General features: G+C 41.6%; 1 protein-coding gene across 1 annotated transcript in view; it reads right to left on the bottom strand.

Moving 5' to 3' along the window:
* Window positions 1-406: 406 nt before the first annotated feature.
* LOC137308558 (collagen alpha-1(XXV) chain-like) overlaps window positions 407-11,163 on the bottom strand; it is a 170,493-nt gene continuing 159,736 nt past the window's right edge. The window contains exons 34-35 of the mRNA XM_067977368.1: window positions 3,970-4,008; window positions 407-1,779 (exon numbers count right to left, since the gene is read on the bottom strand). Coding sequence (XP_067833469.1) covers window positions 1,777-1,779; window positions 3,970-4,008 — 42 coding nt within the window. The 3' untranslated portion in view covers window positions 407-1,776. The remainder of the gene's footprint in view (window positions 1,780-3,969; window positions 4,009-11,163) is intronic.

Below are 11,163 nucleotides of genomic sequence, written 5' to 3'. Positions count from 1 at the left end.
TTATAAAAAAAAACAAGACTTTTGGTGTCTGGCTTCCATTTTGGAAACTTCCAGATAGCTCAAAAACCCAGAATGTCTGATACAAAACCAGCCCACTGGCAACCATGTGTGATGCTGTTTGTGTGAGAACCAACAAAAGGATAGACTCTAAACACAATAGGGGTGGATGTCAAGCGAGAATAGGTGGGGTTGCTCGAAAAAAAACAGAATGCAAGATTCCACAAAAATAAAACTGTCTGCAGTTGCAGGTCAGTGCAAGGGGGACTCAGTAAAAGAAACTGCAGGAAGATCCATCTTGAATCAGGAAAAATGTCATGTCCACAGCAACTGACTGCAAAAGACGGTAAAATATAGAACACACTATAATAATTAATAGCTGACAATAGACTATCATAAAATGCCTCAAATGGAAACTTTTTTATATATAATACTGGGCATTTGCATTTACATTATGAAAAACGAATGTATAAAGTAGTGAACCCACAGCGAGTAGTTGAGGCACAAAAGGTTTTTGTGCGTTGATGCATTAAACAAAAGCTTCTGGGTCGTATGATTCAGAGTGCTTTTCAATACAAATCGAAACACCCTTGCTCTTCCACGCTGGAGTCTTCCTAATTGCCATGCACGATACCTTCAGCATCTCTCCACTGTTCGGTATCAGCAGCAAAATGTTCTACAAGATGCCTTAGATGTACGATACTAAATCCTCTCATTCAAATTCAACACCAAATTATCCATTAGAGCTGGTTTACAATTCCCATTTGGGTTGAACAATATTTGGATGCCAGTGCCCAATCCCAGTCAAAGGCTCTTTCCTTTACGCCTCATTCAGGATTGACACCTCTCCGCACCATGGTGAAGAGTTCCTTGTCCCGTGTGGAATCCTCAAAACCATCTTGTTTTTCCAAATCTTCTGAATGAAATATGTTCCATGCCGTAGCCATACAATGAAAACAGTCAGTGCTCACTGACTATGCGTTAGCCAAGGACTGGCCCTTACAGCATCGAATTGTGAACTCGATCACTTTGCCATCCACTGGAGTTGGCTCGCACAAAACAAAAAAAATACTTATGTTGCTGTGGTTACTTGACCACAAGACAGGATGTTGAACAACAGAAGTTTAGGCTGCTTTTTTTTTTGCAAATTCAAAACCCCTTTTCCTCTGCATTTCTTTTATTTCTTTCTAGCAATGAGCCAGGGGTTTCCTCCCTTTAGATGAGGAAAGAAAAAGAAAGTTGAGAGGCCTAGGCCACAGGTCTGGTCGCACAAGACGTTAGTGTTTGAAGCTGTGAAGTGGTCACACATCTAGCACTGGTCAAACACTTCATGCACTTTTCTTTAGAACAGATATGACAGCAGAAAATCAGTGATGGAACTTTAGATGGAGGTTGAAAACAATGGTCAGTTATTTGCAATGGCAGCAGCCAAGGACATTCCACAGTATTCATCTGCTTTAGTCTATTTGGTCACAATTACATGACAGACCTTGGTCCAGATATATATCAACGGCACTTGTCCATGCAAAATACACAAGCTGAGACATAGCTCACAGGGAACTCCTGCGAATAACATTCCTACATTGTTTCTTTTTAACGCTATGAGTCTCTGACAGAACTGTTCTATCAGTCAATGTACGATATGTAACTTCTTACTATAAAGAAGTCGAAGCAGCTATGCATGAACATTTTCTTGACTCGTTTTTTAAACAGTTACAACTATATAAATACAAAATATGGAGCATTATATACAAACTTCATGCTTTCTTGTTAGACTCATCACTGCAAAAAAAACACAAAGGCACACAAGCATTAAGTAAAACACGTACTAGAAGATTAGTAATAACAAATGATCCAATCCTGTTGACCAACACATATTTTGAGGACAGTAAAAAAGAGATCTAATTAAAACCAGCAATATGGTGGCTTAATAGCTGAGCAGCCACATCACTTGCTTACAAACTAATTACTCAAGCTTCAAGTTATACAGTCGCATGCCATACAAACACTTATAGGGGTCACATTCTGACAGCAATTATGCAGAGCTACCTCTAACTGGAGCATTTTGCATTTAGAGAAGCATTATATAGTAGGTGACCAAGCGATTTTAAAATTCTCATCCTCGTGTTCAAATCCCTCCATGGCTTTGCCCCTCCCGAACTTTATAACCTCCTCCAGCCCTACAACCCTCCAAAAATTCTGCGTTCCTCCAACTCTGGGCTCTTGGGCATCCCCCCACTCCTTTTGCCCCACCACTGGCGTCCGTACCTTCAGCTGTCTAGGCCCTAAGCTCTGGAATTCCCTTCCTAACCTCTCCGCCTCTTTACCTTTCTCTCCTCCGTTAAGACGCTCCTTAAAACCTTCACTCTGACCAAGATTTTAGTCACCCCTCCTAACATCTCCTGCTTTGGCTCGGTGTCAATTTGTGTCTGATTACACTCCTGTGATGGGTTTTTGGGAGTTTTGCTACATTAAAGGCACTATATAAATGCAAATTTCTGTTTTAGTTGTTCCAGTTCATTCTCTCTGCAGGGTGACATTAGTGGAGCAGTTTTCCATGTACATATATCATCCTTACTATGAAAACTGTATACTGTTCATTGATCTATTTTACAGAATAAACCAGCTATTGGTGCTAAGTCTGTGCTTCATCTTGGGGTAGTGTGCTATTTCACTCTGGCTTCTTGAAAGAAAAGAGGATTCATGTGGGAGCATGTGTCATATTTCAGTAGCTGGTGTACAGTGTAAGGTTTCTCTGTTCTCAGTTCTCTGTTACAATCCCTGGCTCATGCTGGCACTTAACTAGATGTTGGGCAGAATATATGTACTCTGGATCGTAGGGGTTGTGATGTCTAATTGTGGGAGTGGCTGGTGACGCTGAACCATCTTGCATAAAAACCCTAAAAAACTGTGACAATGATTAACTGAAGTAACACTAACTGGCCTATGAATTTCTTGGCTTATTCCTGCCTCCTTTGCTGAAGAGGTGAGTCACATTTGCACAATTTTTCGTTCCAAAGAAATTTGGAAAATTATAGTCAGACCCACCCTAGTTTCCCTCAGAATAGACCGGTGGGTTCTGGTGATTTCTCTACCGTAAGTTTGAGTAACTACTTTAACACTTTGGCCGGGAAATTCCTGGGAACTGCTCCCGTTGCACTTTGCCGGAAGTACGGCAGAAGCCCCGTATGCTCGTGTAAATGGGGTTTCTGTCACACTTCCATCCGTCACACTTGCAGTGAAGTAACACCGGCAGAGTGGAAGGAGCTCCGAGGAATTTCCCGGAATTTACTAACAGTTCTATGCCCTCCTCTGGTAGTTTTGGGATGATATCTAACCGCAAAGTCTCAGTGGATAATGTTATCAAGAGTGCATATAAGAAAAGGCGAGGTGGTAGTGCAGCATGTTGGGATGCCAAGATATTATGCCACAGATTCGAGGGACACAGATTAATGCTCCTTCTGGCTCCACAAAAAAAACAATTACATTTTTTTTCTGGCCATTTCCGGTTCGGGATGCCAGTGCACACGGGCGGAGCATTTGTGTCGCAAGACCCGCCCATGTGTCTCTTAGAATTGCAATCGGAGTCCTAACTACGTCATTACGACCCTGATTTGCATGGGAAAGAGGCCTACCTTCTGTTTAAGGTGGGCACTTCAGCCGCCCAGCGGTAGGCCCCTTTCAAAATGTCACCAGCCTCTTCATCGCGGTGGTGAGGCTACTGACCCCATTTTGAGGCCGTTACCGCCCCGTTAACACCATGCAATAGAATTGACCCTCATATGCCTAAATTGGTATTTACAATTTTCACCATAATAACGAATAGTGAAATCTTACCCAATATGACAGGTAAAAGGGACATTACGAGGATATGTTTGCAATACATTATCTGTGGTTAATGTATCACAATCTTATATGCATTATAACTGCATGTCTCCCTTAAAATAATTTTAAAAATCAGGCATTTCTTACCTTCTGCCAACATCCTGGCATCGGCAATCCATCTGGGCCCTATTTTAACCAAAAAAAGAGGCTTTGACTAGTATGTGGAAAGACAGGAAGAAGCAATAGCAGAGACAGGATTCCTGCCAAATACTATATTCAACCACAGTATATGCAGTCATTGCCAGTAAAAACAATTTTATTAACTCTGTGATTACCAAAGTAGGGGCTCAGTATCTAAATGCAATTGTTCTAATAATGACGGCACATTATTCAACAATTTCCACATTACAGTGTTAACAAATCTGAAACGCTGGTTCAGTTATCTAATGAATCTGTGGCAGTTCTGTAATAAACTTGGTGAGGAGCAGTAGTTTCAATTGTATTCTTTTGGTACTTAGTCTTGCAAAAGATAATACTTATTCATGCAAACACAACAGCAAGCCAGAAACATTTGCATAGAAAAATAGTTTTTTTTTTATCGTCTCACTCTCAGTAATTTTCAACATTGGCACAGAGGTTCAGGCTTCTTTTCAGAGTTTTTTTTAACTCGCAAGTTGAAAATTCTGCTGTATTTTTGGAACTTTCTTTAGCAAGCCGGAATTTCGCTCTCTCACAATTTTCTCTTCTCCTGAATGTGCTGCCTTTTTGTTGGTTTCGCTAGCACTGGCAGTTCTCGGCCTGTCATTCTTCATGTGTGAACCAGACAGTGTAGGCAGGCTACTAAACAATGGGAGGGTCGACATCCCAGCTGAGCCTTATCCTATCCTTACACGATTTCCACACTTGCCTTTTCCTACAGGAGTCCTGAATTGATTTTTCCCCCCCTTCCTAACCCAGGAACAGGATCAGATTTACCTTTGATGCCCCACATTATCAAAATCCTGGAACTCCCTACCTAACATCATTGTGGGAGCACTTTCACCACATGGACTGCAGCGGTTTAAGAAGGCCCATCACCTTCTCAAGAGCAACAAGGGATGTGCAATAAATGCTGGCCTTGCCAGCGACGCCCACATCCCGAGAATGAATTTAAAAAAAGCAAAGGACATCTCATGAGTGTCCAGTATTAGATCACTAAAAAATGTGAAAATGCACCCATATCTCACTTTATGGCCTAGCCCCATGTATCACAGGGGTAAGGGATGATTTTGTAATGCTGGTTATTTTCTGTATTTATTTATATAGTAACTGATTTGCTTGTGTATTCTCATGCATTTATATAGATCCTGTTTTTAACACCTACAGTCCATGGAGGTAGAACTTCCATGGAGTTCTCTCAATCTCCCTCTGTAACTTTGGCGGAAGGTTGGTGGAAACCCTGCAAAAATGGTGGGAGGTCTGGAGAACTCCCATGGAAATTCCAGGCACATATACGAAATGCAATGCTCTCTCATTGAGAACATGGGCTTGACTCTCCTCCCCCCACTTCACCCCAGCATAAGCTTTCTGCATTCACTCAGCCTGACCTCCACTGAACCCAGGTGTTTTTCTGTATTTAGCTAGTTTAAATGGGCTTGGCGAGTGCTGGACAGGAGTATCGCCTTAGAATTGGAATTTTCTTTAAATCAAGGATGGAAAGTTGGGCGTCGCTGCAGGCCTTAAAGGCCTGTGGCAGTGTAAATCTCGAGCAGCATTTTGGTCTACTATCAGAAACAGAAGCCAAATGGCCTTCATCCCCGCAGTGCAGCCTGATGAACTGAAGGCCAGGAAAGTTACTTACCTGAGGTCCCAGGAGGTTGCTGGCTGCCTCTTTACAGATCCTTCAATCTGAAGAGACAGCCCCATAACCCCTGGAACCTAGTTTCAATAGGTGGTATTCATTCCAAGCACAATAAAAAGGGATAAGAAGAATTAAGTAATCCCCGGAGAGTGACGCGGGAGGCAGTATTAAGTCGCTCATGTGTCTGTTCCATCCAGGAAATGTGCTTACTGCACAAACGGGGCAGATACCCAGCGAAACAGGTGTCTGCTCCTGCCCCTAAAATCCTGGTAACTGGCACATATGGGCTGTTAAGCAGAGGAACATCCCCTTCCATATATCTCAGTAATCACTTGTGTCTTAAGAAAAGTCATCTCTCTGAGTTTGGGAAACTCCGTTCTAGATTGGTTAGGAGTGCCCTGATGATACTCTTACATCGTATTAACACTGTAATGTAGAACTTGTTACGAGTTCAAATATCATCATTCATTACGCCACTATCATCTTTATTAGCCCCCTGTTCTGTTCTGAATCAGCAATAGTAAGATTTAAGACTGAGACCCTTTATGTAATCTACAGGGTGCTACTGATATGCAGTCAAATCTAACTTATAGTTTTTAAGCGATTCAAGCTTAGCACTCTCGATCAATAGCGACCTTGTAGCTTATTGCCAGTTGTCTCTTATCCCATATTTCTATAATAATTTAAATATTCAGAAAGCTGAACCATGACATTGTTCAGATTTGGTTTAGAATTGGCATTTTGTTCCAAGAGGATATAACCATGCATAATACATTCCATTTAACACTTTTACCTTTTTAACTAGACTGAACGGGTCAGAACTGCGAGAGAACCAAATACAAAACATCACAGTGTTTCATAAATATGTACGCACCACTCTATGGTTATATTTTAATTCATGGGTGAGATGCAATTTCATCAAAATGCAGTGTTCTATTAAAATACTACAATTAAGTCTTGTGATCGATCAGTTGAAAACAGCATTGTTCAAAAATTTTCACTGATGTTGAGTTTTTATTATTTATATATGTTCCAAATGAATATTTAATATCGGAAATTTTGCCTTATTGGTACAATGGAGGTAAGGGGTACAATTGGTTACACATTTTATACCACAAATGAAACAGAGGTTGAGTTAAAAGCTAAGAAGGGTTTGGGAAGCAATATGGAATTCTAATATTGAAAATTTGAGTCCTTTTGGAAGTGAACTGCAATTTGTTAAGATAAGCCAGGAGCCTTGGCATAATGTTAATAATAAGTGAGGGGTTTCTAGTATAGGCTTGGAACAGCTGAGCTCAGGGAAGGTATTTTTTGTTATAACTGATACTGCCAAACGGATAAGAAGCATTAAGTAAGCAAGGTTGGTATATTACAACTAGAAGAGTATATTAGGAGTGCTTTCATATGTGAGGAACACAAATAAATGCTGTAATGATTCACATTACTCTTTGTAACTACTTTGGAAATAATGTTTTTTTCTCTCTATGGTTTCTAGGAGTTAACACAAATTGGGATTCTTAATAAGAGTACTTTGAAATGTTTCCAAATATATAGCAAGTTAGAACAAGGAATTTAATCAAAAATGATTACATTCTACCTACCCAACTAGAAATTGTACCTCTGCTGTAACTATCCCAAATATCTCTCAAATTACAACATGCTTTGCTTTGCTTTCCAAAACTTTGAAAGCAAGAAGGAACACTCCGGCCATCTGCATCCTAGTTCATTAACTTGAGAGGGGATGGGCAGACAATAGCCTCTGAAGAATGACTTTATTTTAAGGTGAGAGAGGCAACATCGATTCAAGCTAATCTTATTGATTGATCATTCCTCAAAATGAAGCCCTAGGCAACTCAGGCTGCAGTTAGACTATACCAATGGTTTGAGATTGGTAGCTGGAGAGCGCTAAGCACAGCCAGCAACAACTGAGTTATACCGCAGACTGTTGTGACTGTGAATTGGACTCTGTCTGCCAGGAGAGAGCCCTGTGGATGGAAGCTTCTGTGCATGAGCAGAGCTTCTCTCCTCTGCTGGATATTTTGTTTTGTTAGGAAGGCGAGGATGGGAGTATCTGTTTTCTCATTATTTAACACAGTAAAGCCTCCACACTGGAGCCTTACCAGTATGAAATCTCACCTTCTACTCAGAGGTCCTAAACTGCAGTGTAAACTGGAGACCCGAGTGATCTGCATCAACTATCAAGCAACCAGCACACCAGTACAGGAATGCACCATCATGGCACTAACTACAAGCCCAGGGCTCTCTGCCCATGGTTAGTGACATGGACACTACTTGTCCACTGTAGTTAGCCTTTCAGGACTATTGTGTCCATTGCCACCGAGCTCCCTGTGGGTCTAATGGGTCCAGTGTAATGAGATGTTTGCGGTCTGGTGGGTCCAGTATAAATGAGCTCCCTGACAGTCTAGAGAGTCTGAAATATCCAAATTCCCCGGTGCACTAACAAATTTGAATTAACTGAGTATGTTGGTAGTCGAAGGAGAACATTCCCAGCTTCTCCAGTCTCTCCACATAACTGAAGTCCCTCATCCCTGGCACCATCCTAGTAAATCTCTTCTGTACCCTCTCTAAGGCCTTCACATCCTTCCTAAAGTGTGCTGTCCAGAATTGAACACAATACTCCAGCTGAGGCCTAACCAGTGTTTTATAAAGGTTTAGCATAACTTCCTTACTTTTGTACTCTGTGCCTCTATTAATAAAGCCCAGGAGCTCATATGCTTTTTTAACAGCCTTCTCAAATTGTCCTGCCGCCTTCAAAGATTTGTGTATGTGCACCCCCAGGTCCCTCTATTCCTGCACACTCTTTAAAATTGTACCATTTAGTTTACATTACCTCTCCTCATTCTTCCCACCAAAATGCATCACCTCACATTTCTTTGCATTAAATTTCATCTGCCATGTGTCTGCCCATTTCACCAGTCTGTCTATGTCCTCCTGAAGTCTGTTACTATCCTCCACATTGTTTACTACATTTCTGAGATTTGAGTCATCTGCAAACTTTAAAATTATACCCTCTATACCCAAATCCAGGTCATTAATATATATCAAAAAGAGCAGTGGTCCTAACACTGACCCCTGGGGAACATCACTGTATACTTTCCTCCAGTCTGAAAAACAACTGTTCACCACTACTCTCTGCTTTCTGTCCCTTAGCCAATTTTATATCCATGCTGCCACTGTCCCTTTAATCCCATGGGCTATAATTTTGCTAACAAGTCTATTATGAGGTACTTTATCAAATGCCTTTTGAAAGTCCATATACATAACATCAACCGCACTACCCTCATCAACCCTTTCTGTTATTTCATCAAAGAACTCAATCAAGTTAATCAAACACGATTTTCCTTTAACAAACCCTGCCAACTTTTATTTTCCAATTGCCAATTTATTTTGTCCTGGATTGTTGTCTTTGAAGTTTCCCCACCACCGACAGGCTGACTGGCCAGAGTACTAAAGGAAGTGGCCCTGGAAATAGTGGATGCATTGGTGGTCATCTTCCAAAATTCTATAGACTCTGGAACAGTTCCTACAGATTAGAGGGTGGCAAATGTAACCCCACTATTTAAAAAAGGAGGGAGAGAAAAAACAGGGAATTACAGACCAGTTAGCCTAACATCAGTCATGGGGAAAATGCTAGAGTCTATTATAAAGGATGTGATAACAGAACACTTGGAAGGCATTAACGGGATTGGACAAAGTCAGCATGGATTTATGAAAGGGAAATCATGCTTAACAAATCTACTGGAGTTTTTTGAGGAGGTAACTAGTAGCATAGATAGGGGAGAACCAGTGGATGTGATGTACTTGGATTTTCAGAAGGCTTTTGATAAGGTCCCACACAAGAGGTTAGCGTGCAAAATTAAAGCACATGGGATTGGGGGTAATATACTAGCATGGATTGAGAATTGGTTGACAGACAGGAAACAGAGAGTAGGAATAAACAGGTCTTTTTCCGGGTGGCAGACAGTGACTAGTGGGGTACCACAGGGATCAGTGCTTGGGCCCCAGCTATTCACAATATCTATCAATGATTTGGATGAGGGAACTGAATGTAACATTTCCAAGTTTGCAGATGACACAAAGCTGGGGTGGAATGTGAGCTGTGAGGAGGATGCAAAGAGGCTCCAATGTGATTTAGACAAGTTGGGTGAGTGGGCAAGAACATGGCCGATGCAGTATAATGTGGATAAATGTGAGCTTATCCACTTTGGTTGTAAAAACAGAAAGGCAGATTATTATCTGAATGGTGATAAATTGGGAAAAGGGGAGGTGCAATGAGACCTGGGTGTCCTTGTACACCAGTTGCTGAAAGCGAGCATTCAGGTGCAGCTAGCAGTTAGGAAGGCGAATGATATGTTAGCCTTCATTGCGAGAGGATTTGAGTACAGGAGCAGAGATGTCTTACTGCAGTTATACAGGGCCTTGGTGAGACCACATCTGGAGTATTGTATGCAGTTTTGGTCTCCTTATCTGAGGAAGGATATCCTTGCCATGGAGGGAGTGCAACGAAGGTTTACCAGACTGATTCCTGGGATGGCAGGACTGACGTATGAGGAGAGATTGGGTCGACTAGGCCTATATTCATTAGAGTTTAGAAGAATGATCTCATCGAAACATATAAAATTCTAACAGGACTAGACAGACTTGATGCAGGGAGGATGTTCCCGATGGATGGGGAGTCCATAACCAGGGGTCGCAGTTTCAGGATACGGGGTGTGCCATTTAGAACCGAGATGAGGAGAAATTTCTTCACTCAGAGGGTGGTGAACCTGTGGAATTCTCTACCACAGAAGGCAGTGCAGACCGAGTCATTAAATATATTCAAGAAGGAGATAGATATCGTTCTTAATGTTAAAGGGATCAAGGGATATGGGGAAAAAGCGGGAACAGGGTACTGAGTTAGACAATCAGCCATGATAATTTTGAATGGCAGAGCAGGCCCGAAGGGCCGAATGGCCTACTCTTGCTCCTATTTTCTATGTTTCTATGTAATTGCCATGTTTATCCCTCTCCCCTTTTTTGAACAGGGGTGTAACATTTGCAATCCTCCAGTCCTCTGGCACCATCCCATATCTAAGCAGGATTGGAAGATTGTGGCCAGAGCCTCTGCAATTTCCACCCTTACTTCCCTCAGTAACCTAGGATGCAACCCAACTGGACCAGGTGACTTTTCTACTTTGAGTCCTGCCAATCTTTTAAGTACCTCCTCTTTATCTATTTTTATCCTATCCAATAACACTACTTCCTCCTCCTTTACTGCTACAATGGCAGCATCCTCTTCTCCAGTGAAGACGGATGTGAAGTATTCATTTAGTACCTCAACCATGCCCTCTGCCTCCACAAGAAGATCTCCTTTTTTGTCCCTAATCCCTTTGACTGCCCTTTTACTATTGATATGTTTATTAAAGTCTTTTGGGTTCCCCTTTATATTAGCCGCTAATCTATTCTCATATTCTTTCTTTGCCTCTTTTATTCCCTTTTAT

The sequence above is a fragment of the Heptranchias perlo genome, chromosome 1 (assembly GCF_035084215.1).
Source record: "Heptranchias perlo isolate sHepPer1 chromosome 1, sHepPer1.hap1, whole genome shotgun sequence".
NCBI lineage: Eukaryota > Metazoa > Chordata > Chondrichthyes > Hexanchiformes > Hexanchidae > Heptranchias > Heptranchias perlo.
The sequence above is the reverse complement of the archived record's forward strand: the minus strand, read 5'-3'. Positions and strand labels throughout refer to the sequence as shown.